The sequence below is a fragment of the Rhinoderma darwinii genome, chromosome 11 (genome assembly GCF_050947455.1).
Source record: "Rhinoderma darwinii isolate aRhiDar2 chromosome 11, aRhiDar2.hap1, whole genome shotgun sequence".
Lineage (NCBI taxonomy): Eukaryota > Metazoa > Chordata > Amphibia > Anura > Rhinodermatidae > Rhinoderma > Rhinoderma darwinii.
The window spans coordinates 10,086,687-10,108,040 of record NC_134697.1 but is presented as its reverse complement, the minus strand read 5'-3'; the positions used below and the strand labels follow the sequence as shown (position 1 = coordinate 10,108,040).

Below are 21,354 nucleotides of genomic sequence, written 5' to 3'. Positions count from 1 at the left end.
TATCTAAATATTATTAATTCTACACAATATAAGTGCAGACTTTTTATTGGGCACAGCATGCTAGTTTCAAAATCTAATTTCCACTTTGGACCATCCTTTTTTCTTAGAAAGCTCCAACGGCAATAAGCTGATCACAGGTTATCCTGCTGCTGAGACACCCAGGGATCAGCTGTAATACGTAGATTTGTAATGATGCCAATTGGCCACCAGACAGTTAAATCTAGCCACCACCTAAGGGCCAAATCTTGATCCAACAGGACAGGCGAAGGGAAGCACGTATCACAATACTGACTGGCAACAGATATACCAGAAACAGGGATTCATCGATTGGAGATAAGGATTGTAACAAAATGATGATGTCAGATGGATGATGGGAACTAACGGAGAATGACCGATGATAACTGTCGGGTGATAGTAACCATGAATGTTTGATGATGATAATAGCCAGATGATGGATACCAAACAGATCATGGGTGATGATAACAAGCTAATTCTAACCATCCCTAAGCACTGACCGTAAAACAACACCACGTCCCCTCACTTTCTAAATAGCTATCCCTAATGGAGTCCCTAATCTTCAGACACTGTCCATAACACAGTATCAGGAAAACATTAAGAACCAGAGGCAATTAAAACAAAACTAACATTTTCAAAACAAGGCAAGCATAATAAGGAAAAATTGAGGCAGAATAAAACTGAACAACTAAACAAGAGGAAACACTGAAGCAAAAGGGGACTGAGGAAATACAATACAGAGCTGGAAAACCACAAGAACAGGCTGGAAACACACAATCAGAGTAGCAAAAGAAAACACACCTAGCTAATTCTATAACCGACACCCGAATGCTGCGGGCCAGAGACTCTTAAGGAGAGCCAGGCCAATCAGGTCGCTGTGCCCCTCTTTCTGTCAGAAAAATGTATAGAAGTAAAGCTACCGCTGCAACTATTGTAGGGATTATAACTCTATTTTACTAGAGTCCTGAGTTGCAAATTGGCCCAGTCCTGCAGTGGTATATATCTATTTGGTATGCCAGCAGGGTAGGGTGATTTAAGCAGCTTTGCTCTTTCTTTTAAATGAGTATTCCCATCTTTGACCCCTGGCCTGCTCTATGAGTCAGCCGAAGTCCATTGCATCCAGGTGGATAAAGATTGAAGCGGTGGCCGTGCAAGTCACATCTAAAGGAATTAAGGAAAGAGCAGAGTATGCTTGTACCGCTACATTTATACTCCATGCTTGGATGTGGCGGCCTGCGGCTGCCTCTTTGGGCGGAACAGGGGTTGGGGGATTCCGCTCTCTGAATAGGTGAAGGTCTCAGAGGTGGGATCGCACATATCGGACATATATTATGGGTAGAGATGGTAGACTGAACAATGTGTGCACCACTATAGATAGTAGAATCGATTCACCAGGCTAAAGATTCAGAGCAAATCAGAGTGATTCACGTTTTGGAGAATCAATAGAAAATAACATTTCTGAAGATTTGCTAATCCGCAAGTGCAGAAAGTAAAAAATATAAACGTATATATCAAGATATCGGATACAAGAGAATAAGTTGTTAAAAGTCACCTGCCAAAATCTATCTATGGATACTTTGAATATGGGGCTAAAATGGGTAGTCAAGGACGCAGCTGAAGGAACAAACTATTCTCGGATGTATATCTTCTATAAACATTAACAGACGTGGTCTCTCATTGGCTTTACTAAGGTGGTGGGTTCTCTGTAAAACATATAAATACCATCGTTACCTCCATCAAACCACTACCTGAGACCTCTCCACCATGAAGTTTCTTCTGATTTGTGTGCTCCTCGGAGCAGCTGGTAAGTTTCCTTAACATATGGTGTTTCGAGCGGCTGAAAGCTTCAGATGCTATAATTTTTATATTCTTCTGTATCTAATCCATATTCTCTGCACTCGCAGCTGCTTTTGAGGATGATGATAAGATTGTCGGAGGTTACACCTGCGCCAAGAACTCCGTCCCCTACATTGTGTCTCTGAACTCCGGCTATCACTTCTGTGGAGGATCCCTGATCAACAGCCTGTGGGTGATCTCCGCTGCTCACTGCTACAAGGCGTAAGTATAATGCTCAAGGACAAACTCCAGTCCACACACTAAGTTATTCCCACCATCCTCTAACCTATCCTGTATTAGAAAAGTGTCTATCTCAATCTCTATCTTGTCCTGCTTCTGTCTACCATCTTCATTATATGAATTGCTTCCCCCCAGGAAGTAGCTCTGTAAACTACACATCCCATGTTACTTTGCCCAGGCATGACATAATGAGGTGTGGACAGATCAGATGCTATGGTTATATCAATCAAATATGCAGGACTAAGTAACAGGGAAATACACAGGGGAGGCTGCAGACTGTACTGTGTGCAGCAGCATGCAGCATGTCATAGGCAGTAAGCAAATTCCAGCCCACTGCAGCGAGGTGCGGAGATAATTGGTTGTCAATAGCTTTCCATAATGAACAGGAAACCGGAAGCAGTCTGGAGGAGACTTGTGGTTGTCACTCAGTATATGCTTATATTAATGCAACAGCCCAGCCCCTTTGTTTCTGATTGCTATTCAATGGCATCAGTCATCATAATTGCCAATGAGAATCCACATGGTAATCTATAATTTTCACTGGTGTTTCCCTTTAACAAAGACAAACATGTTGACTCGCTGTGAGGTTATTTGGATCCTCATACACCTGGAATTAATTTCATCAACAGATCCAACTGTTTTACATAACAACTCAGCTGCTAGTATAGTAGGTATTTGCAATGGGAACTGATGCTCGTTGTTACCTATGAACTTCTATGTATTCATTGCAAAGGAAACAATGTCCCATATTATAAAAATAGAATATAAACCAACGCTTAAAAAAAAAAAAAAGTTAAATATTCCTCATCGAACTCTCTCCAATTTGCACTCATTCAGGAGCGTTCAGGTCAGACTGGGAGAACACAACATCGTTACAAGTGAAGGTACCGAACAGTTCATCAACTCCGCCAAAGTCCTCAGACATGCAAGCTACAACTCCAGAACCCTGGACAATGACATCATGTTGATCAAGCTGGCCAGTCCCGCCACCCTCAATGCCTACGTCCAGGCTGTGGGTCTCCCCAGTGGCTGCGCCGCCGCTGGCTCCAGTTGTCTGATCACCGGATGGGGAAATACCCTGAGCAGTGGAAGTAAGTTCATAGCACATTTTAATTCTGTTACTGTCCTTCTACCTTCAACTACATTCAATTAGACACGTGACCCTGGCTGCCAATCACTGGCCACAACGGTGATGCCAGTATGAACGGCACAGAAAATCCCTTCTGTTGGGCATAATCATGTAGTCCTCATGAATTATGTAGACGTAATAAATATTTAAAAACATAGAAAGTTTTCGACCTTAGAGGAAAGTTATTACAAAAGATAAGTTGCCCAGATGTATATAATATATATATTATTTCCCCACAGCCAACTACCCCGATCTCCTCCAGTGCGTGAGCGCCCCAATCCTGACTTCTGCCCAGTGTAACAGCGCCTACCCAGGAGAGATCACCACCAACATGATCTGTGTCGGATATCTGGAAGGTGGCAAGGATTCCTGCCAGGTAAATGTTACTGTATTCTTCTGTCCCATATGCATGCTGGGTTGTACTCTTAGTGTCTTTAGTCCAATATATTGTATGACCTCGTCTATATAGCAAGTCAAGTTTGTCTTTTGGCCCTACTCCAATTGTTGTCACAATTAGTTATGGTTTTCAGTCGGACTGTTGGTAAGCCTACTTCATGTCCTGAACTCAATGAATCATCCAGGTGCACAAAACCATTATAATGACAAGTTCAAATCTGCTACATCTGTTATTCTACATTCTTTAGTTTTAAATATAAATATATTATACTTAAGATATAATCTTACGTTTCAAACCAAATAAATGCATATCTCTTTATACTTATTGGGCAGTGTCTAGTGGTTTTCATTGGCATTAATATTGAGCTTTTGTATATATTTTTTGTATATATATATGTTGTATATATTATTGTACAGTTGTATATTGTACTACACTTAGGCTTCGTTCACATCTGAGTCAGGGCTTGGTTCCGACGTTCCGTCGGAGCTTTCCGTCAGAATGGAGCCCTGACTGACACAAACGGAAACCACAGGTTTCTATCACCACTGATTTCAATGGTGACGAATCCAGTGCCAATGGTTTCTATTTGTCTATGTTGTGCAAGGGTTCCGTCGTTTTGACGGAAGTTGACCACGGCATTCATTCTGTCAAAACGATGGAAACCTTGCACAACTGAGACAAACAGAAACCATTGGCACCAGATCCATCAAACTCATCGCCTACATTCCCCCACTTGGCCACCCATAATAGCCATCTCTTGCCCTAGAGATCAGCAGAATGGCAGAAGCATGGGAGGGAGCAGAGCCAAAATGTCCCACCCCAAGGAACTATTTTTAAAATTAAAAAACTACTCTTGGGGGGTAAAACATAGCAGTGATGAGCTCTGTACTTGCAACATATCAAATGTTTCCAAGATTTTATGCAAAGGAAATACCAATTAGAAAATGTAGAGGCTGTATATAAAATTAGAAGAGGGGATCGTATTTGTCATTGTTTCCAGATTTAGTACATATACAATTTTTATAAATATATAACCCTATTTTTCTTCCCCTCAGGGTGACTCTGGTGGACCCGTGGTCTGCAATGGACAGCTCCAGGGTGTTGTATCTTGGGGATATGGCTGTGCCCTCAGGAACTATCCCGGTGTCTACACCAAGGTCTGCAACTTCAACTCCTGGATCTCCAGCACCGTTGCTGCCAACTAAAATTCTTCAAGGAATTTTTCTTCAAATTGTTTCATCTGTTTTTCTTTACAAATACCATCAATTGTTTTACTTTTTACAACATGGACAAAAATAAACTATTTTATTTATGAAAAATGTTTCTTAAGATTTTTTATTACTATTATTATCAAGTGGATTATTATATTAGTTGCATTAGAACAAAAAAGCTTTGGGGGTCAAAATGTAAATATATATATTTATAATATTTAAAAAAAATATTTGTGACTGATAATACTGTCTATAAGACCTCATGCACACGTCAGTTTTTTCCTTCAGGGTGCTATCCGTTTTTGTCACTGATAGCACCCTGAACCCATTCATTTCATTGGGGCCATGCACACTTCAGTTTTTTTGACGGTCCGTTGCTCCTTTCCGATCCAAAGTAGAGCATGTCCTAATTTGGTCCGGGATTCCGTGACCGTGAGGCCCATGCAAGTCAATGGGGCCGTCAAAAAAACTGAAGGCACACGGAAGGCATCTGTGTGCCGTCCGTGTGTGACGGGCAGAAAAACATTAGAAAAATATTACACTAATCGGCAGCCACTTGTCTCTATCAATAACTCATATAGAAAAGAGGCTGCTGATTAAAAATAAAATAAAAAGCATTTCATACGTACCCGGTCGTTGTCTTGGTGACAAGTCAATCTTCTTCCTCTTCTTCCTCCAGTCCGACCTTCTTTTGTGACGCGGCAGCCTGTGATTGGCTGCAGAGGCCACGGCAGCCTGTGATTGGCTGCGGGGCGACATGGATTTGTACGTCATCGCTGGAGGACGGACAGGAGGAATGTAAGTATGAACTTATTTTTTTAAATTTTTTTTATTACATTAAAATTTTATTTTCCGCGCGCCGAGCATGTACTGTCACCCTGGACAGTACCATGCTCGGCGCACGGAAACGGAAACACGGAGTGCACACGGGAGTGCACACGGAAACCACACGGCCGCTAAAACGGGTTCACGGACCCGTCAAAAGCGGTTGTGAAAACGGTGACGTAAGTGTGCACGAGGCCTAAAAGTCAGAATTAAGAGAAAAAATATAATTTTGATATATGAATTAGGAGTAAAAATTAATAATAATTAAATATCATTATAGCTAGTTTTGGTAAAAACATGGAACTGCAAAGGGGACATCTAACCATATGTAATAGAAATAAGTCCGATCAATAATGTGAGAATTTATTTTGAGATTTTGCCTGTGGCTTCACCTTAACACCAGTGGTATCCGAAGACGTGACACCTCAAATGGAGGATTTTAAGGCAGACTTAATAAATATATGACACAAACCAAATTTCTCTGATCCAGCTTATAGTTTAATGATGTTAATATAAAGGAGCTGCTTTTTACTAATATACATCATGGTGGCCCATCCTATCAGAATTAAAGGGGTCGTCCAGTTAAAAAAATGTTTTTCCATATACTCTATTAGGGAAGTTGATAGTGGGGGGGTCCTCTGTTCAGGATCCTCATCTCCCGGAGTGGAGAGTGGTTATAAAGAGCATCTCTCTCTCTGGAGGACCTGTCCTGTCCTGTATTACACAGACATCACATTGATATGAATGGACACTGTGTAATACTTCATTTCTCCTGTGGTGGCGCTGCAGGGAAATTAAACACTTACTGCAAGGTACTCCACAGATTACAATTTATCACTGGGGTTCCCAGCGGGGGGACACTTTGTGATCAGTTTATTTTCAAGGGACTTTCTAACAAGTAGGGATTGTCCAATGAGGAGAACTGCTTTAAAGTTTCATGCTTTTACATAGTGTAGCAACAACACTAATGGATCTAATGTTAGGCTCCGATGTCCATTGCTCCCCAAAGGCTACTAATATTAGGGATTATGAATTGGGACATCCAGAGATTATTTTGAAAACCCATTCAAAGCAGAAAGAAGTTTTTACTTACACTGCAGAAAACACGTGCATTTCTCTCAGGCTATGCCTATAAATTGTGGTGGTGTTAGGTGAGGTTATATGTGGGGCTCCAATTGTAAGCAGTACATTGTAGTATAAAATAAATATTGTAACTTCAAACTGGATTTTGTCTCATGACATTATATGTTCACCTGTTCATTAAATATTAATCTGTCATAAAATGTCGCTATATTTTGTGCAACAAAATGTCATTCTGTATTACAAAATCATATATTGTTACAAAATTATATTAAATGTCAGGCTATGTTCACACAGGGCGGATAAACTGCGTAAAAGCGCACAGCGTATCCGCCCTGGGCGCCGCAGGGAATTCCGGACGAAAAAACACACCAAATTGTTTGGAGGTTTTTCAGCCGGAATGTCCGCTGCGGAAAACTGCACGTATTAAAAAAAAAACACAACACACATACTTACCCTCTGACGTCCTGCAGACCGACCTCATGGGATGACGTCCTGCAGCCTGTAATTATCCTGTGATTGGCTGCAGCGGTTACATGAGATGAAACGTCATCCCAGGAGGCCGGCCTGGACGAAGAAGCACAGAATTCTGGGTAAGTATACATTTTTATTTTCTAAGTTGTGTTTTTTGCGGCAGAATCACAGCTTTTCCGCCGCAAAAAAATGCAACATCTGCTATTTGTTGCAGATTTTACATCCTCCTTGTATTCAAAGGGGAAAACCTGCAAAAGAAAAACAGCGATTACACAAATACAATTAACATGCTGCGAAATAAAAAACGCACCATAGGTCAATTTCTGAGCGATTTTCCGCATTTAATTTAATAGTAATAATAATAGTAATAATAGTAATAATATTAATAATAGTAATAACAATAAGACTAATAATAGTAATAATAATAATAGTCGTAATAATATAAATAATAGTAATAATGGTAATAATATTAATAAAAGTAATAATAGTAATAATAGTAATAATAATAGTAATAATAGTAATAATAATAGTAATAATAATAGTAATAGTAATAATAGTAATAATAATAGTAGTAATAATAGTAATAATAGTAATAATAATAGTAATAATAGTAATAATAGTAATAATAATAGTAATAATAGTAATAATAATAGTAATAATAATAGTAATAGTAATAATAATAGTAATAATAATAATAGTAATAATAGTAATAATAATAGTAATAATAGTAATAATAATAGTAATAATAATAATAGTAATAGTAATAATAGTAATAATAATAGTAATAATAATAGTAATAATAATAATAGTAATAATAATAGTAATAATAATAGTAATAATAATAATAGTAATAATAATAGTAATAATAATAATAATAATAATAGTAATAATAATAGTAATAGTAATAGTAATAATAATAGTAATAATAATAGTAATAATAGTAATAATAATAGTAATAATAATAATAGTAATAATAGTAATAATAATAGTACTAATAATAGTAGTAATAATAATAGTAATAATAATAGTAATAATAATAATAATATTAATAGTTGGATTCTGTACATGGATGTGGTATAATTTTGTATCTAACTGTACACAATAGAATGTTATGACACAAATCACTATTGTGTGACACAGACTACTATTTTTGTGTTGTGAACTGTCATTTTTTGACACAAAATGTTTTGTTTTTTTTAACTATATGTTTCATTTTATTACTTTCATGTATTTGGGGATTACAAATGCATCTTACTACAAAATGTACGGTTTACAAATGCTGCCCCATAGATTTCTGGACTACCACTGTCCGTCTTTGGAAAACCTTTTATAAACCATTTATACAGTATAAGAAAATGATCTCACTAGTCCATGCAGTTTCCTTATATCCACGTGTAGCTTCAGTTTCAAGAATTTATTTTTTTACACTGTTTGATTTTTTTTTTTTATCTCTTGTGAAATATCTTTATGTTCTTTTTTTGGCACAAGGTCTTAGTGGTAATACGAGCTAAGGCTATGGGAACCACCAGGTTCATATCTGTATACCATCCTGTAGAGTCACAGGAAACTTCCCACAGAAAAGTTATAATATTTTTTTTTATGATATTATATTTTTTTTAACAATGTTTTGACATTTTATTGAATGTTTGACATAACAAATTGTTATAACAAATATTGATTGCTTTTATTATTTTAATAAATAATCACAACTTATACACAACAGTTTACAACATACAATGAAAACAAACGAACGTCAACAACTTATGAGACATAAGGAAAGAAGACCCATGACATGCATGGCACAAATGGTACTAAGCTGTGGTGCAAATGGTTCATAAATATGTTTCACAGCAGATCAGACACTATTTTAGCGTGAAATCCTCTAAAAAAAAAAAAAAAGCTGAAAACACATTGATAAATGTGGGGTCAATAGATACAAAGTGCAGACAAGCCACATATATAAACAATTGCACACATTTAGTAAGACCGGCGTAGTTTATGAGGGTAGTTGACGAGATTTGTGCAAAATTTGTCAAAAAGGCACATTCCTCCTAATAAATTTGCCACATTTCGACAACTCAGATCGGCAAAAAATCTTTATACACCTGCCATGAGCAGATTGAGATTTGCACCGAAAATTCGTGCCATTTTCTTTTTCTCCAGTTAGTACATGTGGTCTAAAAGATCACGCTTATTTTTCTTGGCAGTTTTCAAATTTGACGCGTGAGAAGGAAAATCATAAAAATAGTTGCAAATTTGGCACAAATTCTGACACCACTTTTAAAAAGTTGCATTTTATACCAAAAACCGTATAAAAACGTTGATAAATGTGGGCGAATGAGGTAAACTGTATGAGCCAGCCACACGGCCAGTATCTGAGCCAACAGAGATATGAGATGCAATGTAGCTGAGAGAAGAGGTATCGATGACCAGGTCAGAGAGTATCGTGGACTATGGGCTGAAGTGTAATAAAATATTGCCAGCAGTGGCACAAGAAGTAGTCGTTGGGCACCACACCATACCCATTACCTCCAGCACTCCTTTAAGAGTAGAGATGGCCACTTTCCGCTTTAGCAGCTGCTATGTCGGCCACCCTGGTATTTACACCTCGCACAGCGGATTTAAATCTGTGGATGATAGGAGTAAGTCTAAAGGTGGCCATACACATTAGATGAATGTGGGCCATACCCGCTGGCCGACCATCTAATGTGTATGGGGTGTCCCTACTTCTCCCTGACACTAGATATCAGCGGATGTCAGGGGTGAACAGGATTGGGCTGTTGGATTTCAACATGACCGATACTTATGTTATCAGGGAGATAAGCCGCTACCAGATCACATGCACATTCGGCCAAGCCTGCATGTGTGGGGGTGTCGGGAGGAATAGCTGTCGGTCAACTGCTGTCTAAAGTGTATGGTGACCTTCATGCAAGACAACGTTCCATAGAATCGGTGCAGCAATGGCGAAGTCTTGGAGATTTTATCTAAGTAATATTTACCAGGTAACACTAACACAAACAGAACTATAAAAAAAATATACTTTAGCATTCTTAGACTAATTAGATGTATTGTCTGCCGAGGCTGTTGATAGATCTCATTGATCAGATCAGTGCCCCCTGCAGGTGCAGGAGATGATTGCATTCAGGTTATTACCTTGCTGGGCTCCGCTCTCTCAGGCTGTGTATACTGGCAGCACAGAAATACACAGCACGATCCTCTCTGGCTGCGGATTTTAAGGACAGAGTGGAATTATAGAGGGCGGACCTCTCGATAGACCATCTCTGCTCATAGTCCTTCTCCATGTCTTCAGATTTAGCATCAAGTGAGTGCACCATGAGCTTCAGTCCTTGCTCCGGTTTCTGTTGATACCAGTACACGTTGATGTAGTTAGTCTGATCTTGTTTGCATCTCAGCTGCAGCGGATCCCCAGTCTTCACTATGAGAAGCTTCTCATCCTGCTCCACCAGTACAGCACTGCAGCCTGATAGACACATAAGAGGACAAGGACTTAGGCTGGTCAGTGGTCATATAGTAACCTCTGCTCCGGTCATTATTGTGTTGTTCAAGGGGCATACTGGGCAAGATATCTGCAGGAAATCATTCCAATAACTGCATATTGTGTTCAAGCAAATGTGACCCACTGATCCCAGGAGCTGACAATCCATCTACAGCAGTAGTGTCTCACTGCCCCGAGAGCTGACAATCTTTATCACTTATGCCTCCCTGACCCCAGGAGCTTATGGTCCATCTACAGCAGTAGTGCCTCCCTGCCCCAAGAGCTGACAATCTTTAGTACTTATGCGTCCCAATTATGGTTGTATTATATACAATGCCAAGATTTCATAGAGCGGTAGATTATAATCCGCTGAACCCAAGAGCTGACAATCCAATCCAGATTACGCCATTTAGCAGAGTCAGGATATGAGACACATATCCATATCCACCTACTTTGGTTAACCCCTTTCTGCATGCCCTACTAGTATACCATGCCACATATGGGTGACATAGAGGGGATCCCTTTCAATCAGTCAGTGATGAACCTCATATATAATATATACCATTGTCCAATGATAATTTACCTGGGAGAAATGTAAATGCAGAAAGAAGCAGAAGGAGAATCCTCATCATCATCTCACCGGTGATTCTTACAGATGAAGCCTCACGACTCAGGAGATGGCTCTGTATAATGTATAGATCTCTATTGGGAGGGGTCGTGGATTCTTCTTCATGAGATTAGGGCTGAGGTTTCTTGGTGGCTGATTCTTCGTTCTGAGTTGATGAGATTAGTGGCCACTGTCTCTTGTTAATGTCACATTTTTCCTGTTTCCTGTTGTGCATCTGTTGGTTGTTTAACCTCTGCTAGTCAAATGTAATTTTTTTTACTTGTAACAGAATTTGGGGGCAGGTGGGCAGTGATTACCAAAGAATACAAAAAGAACACTTTTAAACCCCCTCCTACTAATTTAAATGCATTTAAGCCCCATCTATGAAACTCATTCTGATGTCAATGATAATGCACATGGTGATGTCACAGTACAGGGATAATAAACAAAGTGATGTCACAGTATAGAGATGATAATAAAGTAATGTCACAGTACAAGCATAATAAACTCAGTGATGTCACAGTACAGACATAATAAACTCAGTGATGTCACAGTACAGACATAATAAACTCAGTGATGTCACAGTACAGACATAATAAACTTGGTGATGTCACAGTATAGAGATAATAATTAAGTGACGTCACAGTACAAGCATAATAAACTCAGTGATGTCACAGTATAGAGATAATAAACAAAGTGATGTCACAGTATAGAGATAAAAAAGTGATGTCACAGTATAGAAATAATAAATGCAATGATGTCACAGTATAGAGATAATAAACAAGCTGATGTTACAATACAGGTATAATAAACACAATGATGTCAATGTACAGACATAATAAACTCAGGGATATCACAGTAGAGACATAATAAAGAAAGTGAAGTCACAGTATAGAGATAATAAATACAGTGATGTCACCGTATAGAGAAAATAAAGTAATGCCACAGTACAGACATAGTAAACTCAGTGATGTCACAGTAAAGACATAATAAACTCAGTGATGTCACAGTATAGAGATAATAAATGCAGTGATGCCACCGTATAGAGATAATAAAGTGATGTCACGGTGTAGAGATAATAAACTTAGTGATGTCACAGTACAGAGATAAAAAAGAATGTGAAGTCACAGTACAGGTATAATAAACAAAGTGATGTCACAGTGCAGGGATAAACAAAGTGACATCATAGTACAGGGAATGGGATAATGCAGGGGTGTATCTAGGGGGGTTGGCAACAAAAATGACCCCCGCCCATCGATGCCATAGCCTCTTTGCTAAGTCCCTTTTGGCTTCCATGCGCCCTCTAATGCCCCATACACACGGCCGTGCCCATAATCACGGATTGCGGGCACGGCCGGCCGCCGACAGGTGCGGACAGCCATCCGCATTTCTGGCTCGTGCTCCCATATAAAGTATGGGAGCACGGTACGTGAAAAGAAAAATATAGGACGTGTCCTATCATTTGCGGAGGCTTTCTACGGCCCGGACACCTTCCCGTAAATAAAAAGGAAGGTGTCCGTGGACAATAGAAGTGAATGGGTTCGTAATTGCGGACCGGAATTAGGGTGCGCAATTACGGACGATTTTTATGGTCTTGTGCATGGGGCCCTAGCCGTAGTGACGTCACATCACATATTTTCTCCTGCTCGTTTTCTCCTGCGGCTGCTTTTTCATCTGGACCTTCTGCCTGACTGTCCCTTCCCTGCATAAAGGCTTTTGTTTCAGTAAGTATGGCTAAGCTCATGTTAGATAAAACGGTGTAAAAAAAAATAAATTACTTTGCATTAATTGGGAGAGGGGGCAGCAAACAGAGTTACGTTTCGGATGCGGGTGATAATCTAAATCTTTACCCTGGGTGAAGAAAAGACTAACTTTATCTATGTATTATTATTATTATTATTATTCACTAAACAGATTGTCGCCCCCTGCAGGTGAAGGATATGATTACATTCAGGTTATTGCCATGCTGGGCTCCGCTCTCTCAGGCTGTGTATACTGGCAGCACAGAAATATACAGCACGATCCTCTCTGGCTGCGGATTTTAAGGACAGAGTGGAATTATAGACAATGGTCCTCTCCATAGACCATCTCTGCTCATAGTCCTTCTCCATGTCTTCAGATTTTACTCCCACTGAATACACCATGAGCTTCAGTCCTTGCTCCGGTTTCTGCTGATACCAGAACATATTTAAATAATCATTTTGATCTTGTTTGCATCTCAGCTGCAGCGGTTCCCCAGTCTTCACTATCAGAAGCTTCTCATCCTGCTCCACCAGTACAGCATTGCAACCTGATAGACACACAAGGGGTTAATGAATTAAAGGTGCAATAATTCGGACATATTTATACTATAAATCAGTGGTCTTCAACCTGCAGCTCTTCACCCTTGCAAAACTACAACTCCCAGCATGCCCTTACAGCCGCAGGACACTTTGTTGCCTTGGAAGATAAGGACCCCCCATGAACCCCACACCTGAAGAGACGGACTGTTCGATAAATCCTTGATTTTCTTGCATGGGACTAGTTATGTTCCAAATGGTATTAGGAGGATTTCCGGACCATCAGGTACCAAACTAATGGACTTACAGGAAAATGTTCTGCATAAATGGAATAATAAGAACTTACATTGGAGGAAGGTAAATGCAGAAAGAAGCAGAAGGAGAACCCTCATCATCTCACCACATGTATAATGTATAGACTTCTATAGTGAGAGGTTCTAGATTCCTGCTCATAAGATCAGGGCTGAGGATCCTTGTATATATGAAAGCCTAGTCTTCTTCTCCGCCCTGGGGGCGGGATTAGTGGTTGTCACCGGTTGTTACTTTTTGTATCATTCGTTTCCTATCTGATATTTTCTATATTTTACAGAATTTGGGGGAGAGAAATGTGGCTGAACCAGTAAGGAACGCGGTAAGCATGCGCCCATTATTTTAAACAACCGAAACAAAGATAAGCTCCACCCCTGACAAGCTAACGCCCATTTATTTTAGGGGCCACACCTCTTTCTTAAATAAGTCCCACCCCTACACTGATATTCCACAGTAGTCCTGATAATGACTAGGCAGGGGCACTAGTCTCATGTAAAGACCTGTCATAGACTGACCCTCTAAAGCTATAGGCATTCGTAACAGTTCCATAATTAGCAATTGTGGTGGAAATTAATTATCCCCCCCCCCCCTCCCTCCGTGGGGAAAAAAAAGGGTCATGGTGGAAATAAAATGATCTGCACTGCCATAAGAGATGGTGGTAGTGAATGGAGAAAGAGGCATAATGTGGTCATTACCATGACTTGCGTGGACCTTTACTATTTCACTATGGGGAAAAAAACGTTTTTGTGATGTTCTTAAAGGGACTGTCCAAAATTAGAAAGACATGATTACGTTCTTACAAAAACAGTGCCACACCTGTTTAATGGTTGTTTATGGTATTGCAGCTCAGCACCATACGTTTCAGTGGAGTTGAGCTGCAATATCGGACACAACGCATGGACAGGTTTAGTGCTGTTTCTGGAAGAAATTAGCTATGTTTTTCTAATCCTGAAAAAACTTCTTAAAGGAGTTATCCACTACCGGACAACTGATGACCTATCCATCGGATAGGTTATCGGTATATCATCGCTGCGAATCCGTCACTCGGACCCCGCACCGATTAGCCGCTCTGGCTGCGGCATGAGGGGGCCGTGTCGCCCGCCGGCACGGGCCCCCACCATGTCCGGAGGCTCCGCTAGCAGCAGCTATGGCTGCTACAGTGCGACGCCACTGAACACTACGGCAGAGCAGGGAGGTATCTCCCCGCTCTGCCATTAAACAAAAGACATGTATCCCCTATCCTGAGGATCTCCACAGGACAGGGGGATACATGTGTGATCGCTGGCATTGATAGGGAGAACGGGGGACCGAAAGTCCCCTGAAGTTCTCCATCACAAACCTCGGACTTCCGGGTGTCGGCAGCTCCGTAGAAATGAATGGAGCGCCGGTTGCGCTTGTGCGGATGCGTGACCAGCGCTCCTTTCATTTTTATTGAGCTGCGCAGACGACGGAAGTCCGAGGTTTGTGATGGAGAACTTCAGGGAACTTTCGGTCCCCCGTTCTCCCTATCGCTGCCAGTGATCACACATGTATCCCCTATCCTGTGGACACAGAGTATTTTGCACGCAGAAAAAATCTGCCTCAAAATTTCTTCAGGAACTTTGAGGCAGATTTTGACCTGCCTGCACTTTCTTGCCGCGGTTTTCGCAGAGTTTTACGCCCGCGGCTGTTAAAAACATTGCGAGCAAAAAACACTGCGAAAAACACTTTTTCCATCTCAATGGGAGGTCAGAGGCGGAACCATGGCAAGTGAGGACATGCAGCACCCCCCCCCCCCACGCGAGAGGGTAATGGGAGGCCAAAAACAGAGTTAGGGCTGCTGTGTAAGGCTGGATTCCCACGAGCGTGCCGTTTTTGCACAAAGGGCACTTAACAGCTCCGTGTGGCAGCAGCATATGATGCGCGGCTGCGTGCTTTTCGCGCAGCCGCCATCATTATGACATTCCATTTCGATGTTTGTAAACAGAAAAGCACGTGGTGCTTTTCTGTTTTCAATCATACTTTTGACTGCTGTTGCGTGAATCACGCGCGTCCCACGGAAGTGCTTCTGTGTGGCTTGCGTGATTTTCACGCACCCATTGACTTCAATGGGTGCGTGATGCGGGAAAAACGCCCAAAGAACGGACATGTCGTGACTTTTCTTCAGCGGACTCACGCTGAGTAAAAATCACGGACATGTCTGCACGGCCCCATAGACTAATATAGGTCCGTGCGACGCGCGTGAAAATCACGCGCGTTGCACGGACGTATTTCCCGTTCGTCTGAATAAGGCCTAAGGCTGGGTTCACACGAGCACATTAACGTCCGTAATGGACGGACGTATTTCGGCCGCAAGTACCGGACCGAACACAGTGCAGGGAGCCGGGCTCCTAGCATCATAGTTATGTACGATGCTAGGAGTCCCTGCCTCTCCGTGGAACTACTGTCCTGTACTGAAAACATGATTACAGTACGGGACAGTTGTCCTGCAGAGAGGCAGGGACTCCTAGCATCGTACATAACTATGATGCTAGGAGCCCGGCTCCCTGCACTGTGTTCTGTCCGGGACTTCCGGCCGAAATACGTCCGTCCATTACGGACGTTAATGTGCTCGTGTGAACCCAGCCTAAGGCCTCATTTACACGAGCGTGTGCGTTTTGCGCGCGCAAAAAACGCAGCGTTTTGCATGCGCAAAAGGCACTTGACAGCTCCATGTGTCATCAGTGTATGATGCGCGGCTGCGTGATTTTCGCGCAGCCGCCATCATAGAGATGAGGCTAGCCGACGTCAGTCACTGTCCAGGGTGCTGAAAGAGTTAACTGATCGGCAGTAACTCTTTCAGCACCCGCGACAGTGAATTCCGATCACCATATCGAGTAACCTGTTTAAAAAAAAAAGAGGTTCGTACTTACCGAGAACTTCCCGGCTGTTGCCTTGGTGACGCGTCCTTGGTGATGCGTCCTTGGTGACGCGCCTCTCTTGACATCTGACCCCACCTCCCTGGATGACGCGGCAGTCCATGTGACCGCTGCAGCCTGTGCTTGGCTTGTGATTGGCTGGAGCTGTCACTTGGACTGAATTGTCATCCCGGGAGGTCAGACTGGAGGAAGAAGCCGGGAGTTATCGGTAAGTCAGAACTTTTTTTTTTTTTACACGTTCACGTATATTGGAATCGGAAGTCACTGTCCAGGGTGCTGAACCAGTTTAACTCTTTCAGCACCCTGCACAGTGACTGTCTCCTGCCAGGTTCGGTCAAAACGAGTTCGGCCGAACCCGGTAAAGTTCGGTTCGCTCATGTCTAAGACACTCCGTTCGGATGTTTGTAAACAGAAAAGCACGTGGTGCTTTTCTGTTTACATTCAGTTTGACAGCTCTTGCGCGAATCACGCAGTTCGCACGGAAGTGCTTCTGTGTGGCTTGCGTGATTTTCACGCACCCATTGACTTCAATGGGTGCGTGATGCACGAAAGACGCACGATTATAGAACATGTCGTGAGTTTTACTCAACGCACTCGCACTGCGCAAAATTCACGCATCGTCTGCACTGCCCCATAGAGTAATATAGGTGCGTACGACACGCGTGAAAAGCATGCGCGTCGCACGCGTGTATATTACGCTCGTGTAAATGAGGCCTAACAGTCGTTTCCACTCATGCAGACCTAACCCATCAATGTATCACATGGACAGACACTCATTTAATTGGCTGGCATGTAATAATACATTTCCCCTGTAGTGGCCACTGTAGAGGAAAGTTACAGATGGTTACTTAAGTCTGCGATCAGAGCTGATCGCTCCAGGTAAAAGGAGTCAGACCCGCGGCAATCATCTAGTCACTGCACGTTCTGCTATTTAAAAAGAGGTTGCGTTCATGAGAACAGAAGCCTCAACCACTAACAAAAATCTCAATTACTTTTGCGCCAAAACTATGCGGTTTTCACCGTGCGGTTCGCCACCCCACAGTTCAAAGTTTGATCCTAGCCTTATCACGAAATTATTTATCCAGATAAAATGCATTTATAATGAACTTTTTTTTTCTTTTTTAAAGTAACAGAATGATAAACCTGTAAGCAGTTTGTCGCCCCCTGCAGGTGCAGGAGATGATTACATGCAGGTTATTACCATGCTGGGCTCCGCTCTCTCAGGCTGTGTACACTGGCAGCACAGAAATACACAGCACGATCCTCTCTGGCTGCGGATTTTAAGGACAGAGTGGAATTATAGAGGGTGGACCTCTCGATAGACCATCTCTGCTCATAGTCCTTCTCCATGTCTTCAGATTTAGCATCAAGTGAATACACCATGAGCTTCAGTCCTTGCTCCGGTTTCTGCTGATACCAGAACATATAGAAATAATTGCTCTGATCTTGTTTGCATCTCAGCTGCAGCGGATCCCCAGTCTTCACTATCAGAAGCTTCTCATCCTGCTCCACCAGTATAGCACTGCAGCCTGATAGACACACAAGGGGTTAATGATGTATGATCATTCACAATAATCTGGTTACATGATGGGGGATGTAGTGATAATTTTTGATCCTATTGCTCGCTGGCTTAGATAAATTTTTTAGAGAGCTCGAATTAAATCTTACGTGGCAAAATTGTGGCTCCCAGGAGTAAAAGGAGGAACCTCATCATCTCACTAGTGAGTCTTGAAGATAGTGGTTATTGTCTGTCTCCAGGAACGTTCTACAGCAGATACATCACACATGGAGGTGACCCTGCTGATGTGTGGACATGGCGCTGACTAACAATGCCCTGATGTGCGGGTATGAGGGTGATGAGTGAAGAGGAGGGGACACCCCCGCAGGTGGCAGAATAAGGAAGTTATAAAGATAATGGGGCAGATTCACTTCTGTGTCTATAACTAGAATGTGTTCAGAAATCTGCCGATCTTCAGTGCAATTTCTCACATTACATTTTCATTTTAAGAACAGATGTTTGTGCCTCACTGATTACTTCTAGTAGTGTCTGGAAAAAGAGGCGTGACTCATTGTAGAAGGGGCGTGACTCATTGTAGAAGGGGCGTGACTCATTGTAGAAGGGGCATGGCTCATTGTAGAAGGGGCGTGACTCATTGTAGAAGGGGGCGTGATTCATTGTAGAAGGCCGCGTGGTTTAAAATGTGTCTACGTGCGCCAAACAAGAACGAAGCCAACTAAGGGGGAGAAAATCCATCTATCTATCTATCTATCTATCTATCTATCTATCTATCTATCTATCTATCTATCTATCTCATATCTATCTATCTATCTATCTCATATCTATCTATCTATCTATCTATCTATCTATCTATCTATCTATCTATCTATCTATCTATCTATCTATCTCATATCTATCTATCTATCTATCTATCTCATATCTATCTATCTATCTATCTATCTATCTATCTATCTATCTATCTATCTATCTATCTATCTATCTATCTATCTATCTATCTATCTATCTATCTATCTATCTATCTCATATCTATCTATCTATCTATCTATCTATCTATCTATCTATCTATCTATCTATCTATCTCATATCTATCTATCTCATATCTATCTATCTATCTATCTATCTATCTATCTATCTATCTATCTATCTATCTATCTATCTCATATCTATCTCATATCTATCTATCTATCTATCTATCTATCTATCTATCTATCTATCTATCTATCTATCTATCTATCTATCTATGTATCTATCTATCTATCTATCTATCTATCTATCTATCTATCTATCTATCTATCTATCTATCTATCTATCTATCTATCTATCTATCTATCTATCTATCTATCTATCTATCTATCTATCTATCTCATATCTATCTATCTATCTATCTATCTATCTATCTATCTATCTATCTATCTATCTATCTATCTATCTATCAATTCAATTCAATTCAATTCAATTCAAAGAAGCTTTATTGGCAGGACCAAATACATATTAGCATTGCCAAAGCAAGTAAGAAGTAAGGGAATGAGGGATAGGGACTGAGGGCTTGGGGATAGGGACATATCTAGGGTCGGGGTTATACAAGTCCATGGCATATCATGTCTCTCTCAGTTTATGGCATGCAGTGACATATTGTGCCGCTGTGCCCACTGTGGTTTCCTCTTCACCCAGCAGGATGTAGAGTTTCTCTTCCTCTTCCATGGAGCTGAAGTCCGGTAAGAGATCAGAGAGTCTCCTGAAGTGAGTGTCCCTTACTGCTGAGTATTTGGAGCAGTGTAGCAGGAAGTGGGCCTCATCCTCCACGGCCTCCTGGTCGCACTGTTGGCACAGTCGGCTCTCCCTGGGCTTGTAGGTTTGTCTGTGGCGCCCGGATTCGATGAGCAGGTTGTGGGCGCTCAGTCTGTAGCGGCTCAGGATCTGTCTGTCTCTGTGGTTTGGCAGTTTCTCCAGATATGGCGCCAGTTTATATTCCCGCTGTAGACTCCGGTATATTGTCAGTTTCTGGGATGTCTTTATGTCGTTCCTCCAGTCACTGATATATTCCTCTTGGCCTTTGTTTATTGTCTTCTTGATTTCGGCTTTTGTGAGGCCGCGCTGGGTGACATTTTCTTCAGGCCGGGTCAGGGTGAGATGTTCTATCTATCTATCTATCTATCTATCTATCTATCTATCTATCTATCTATCTATCTATCTATCTATGTATCTATCTATCTATCTATCTATCTATCTATCTATCTATCTATCTATCTATCTATCTATCTATCTATCTATCTATCTCATATCTATCTATCTATCTATCTATCTATCTATCTATCTATCTATCTATCTATCTATCTATCTATCTATCTATCTATCTATCTATCTATCTATCTATCTATCTATCTATCTATCTATCTACCTTCTATCTATCCATCTATCTATCTAATATCCATCTATCTATCTATCTATCTATCTATCTATCTATCTATCTATCTATCTATCTATCTATCTATCTATCTATCTATCTATCTATCATCTATCTATCTATCTATCTATCTATCTATCTATCTATCTATCTACCTCATATCTATCTATCTATCTATCTATCTATCTATCTATCTATCTATCTATCTATCTATCTATCTCATATCTATCTCATATCTATCTATCTATCTATCTATCTATCTATCTATCTATCTATCTATCTATCTATCTATCTATCTACCTCATATCTATCTATCTATCTATCTATCTATCTATCTATCTATCTATCTATCTCATATCTATCTATCTATCTATCTATCTATCTATCTATCTATCTATCTATCTATCTATCTATCTATCTATCTATCTATCTCATATCTATCTATCTCATATCTATCTATCTATCTATCTATCTATCTATCTATCTATCTATCTATCTATCTATCTATCTATCTCATATCTATCTATCTCATATCTATCTATCTATCTATCTATCTATCTATCTATCTATCTATCTATCTATCTATCTATCTATCTATCTACCTTCTATCTATCTATCTATCTATCTATCTATCTA

General features: G+C 40.8%; 1 protein-coding gene across 1 annotated transcript; it reads left to right on the top strand.

The window, feature by feature from the left end:
* The first annotated feature begins 1,776 nt into the window (after nt 1-1,776).
* On the top strand, nt 1,777-4,822 carry LOC142664022 (trypsin-like). Its single transcript, XM_075842906.1, has 5 exons — nt 1,777-1,819; nt 1,920-2,073; nt 2,929-3,182; nt 3,460-3,596; nt 4,673-4,822. Exons 1-5 carry the CDS (start codon nt 1,780-1,782, stop codon nt 4,820-4,822), a joined length of 735 nt encoding a protein of 244 aa, XP_075699021.1. The 5' UTR covers nt 1,777-1,779.
* Nucleotides 4,823-21,354: the final 16,532 nt, after the last annotated feature.

What these genes read in the sequence shown, in the direction of transcription:
- LOC142664022 (XM_075842906.1), top strand. Translation starts at nt 1,780, where the DNA reads ATGAAGTTTCTTCTGATTTGTGTGCTCCTCGGAGCAGCTG. An exon ending in TGTGCTCCTCGGAGCAGCTG is followed by an intron (nt 1,820 to 1,919) that starts GTAAGTTTCCTT and finishes CTGCACTCGCAG; the next exon opens with CTGCTTTTGAGGATGATGAT. An exon ending in GCTGCTCACTGCTACAAGGC is followed by an intron (nt 2,074 to 2,928) that starts GTAAGTATAATG and finishes GCACTCATTCAG; the next exon opens with GAGCGTTCAGGTCAGACTGG.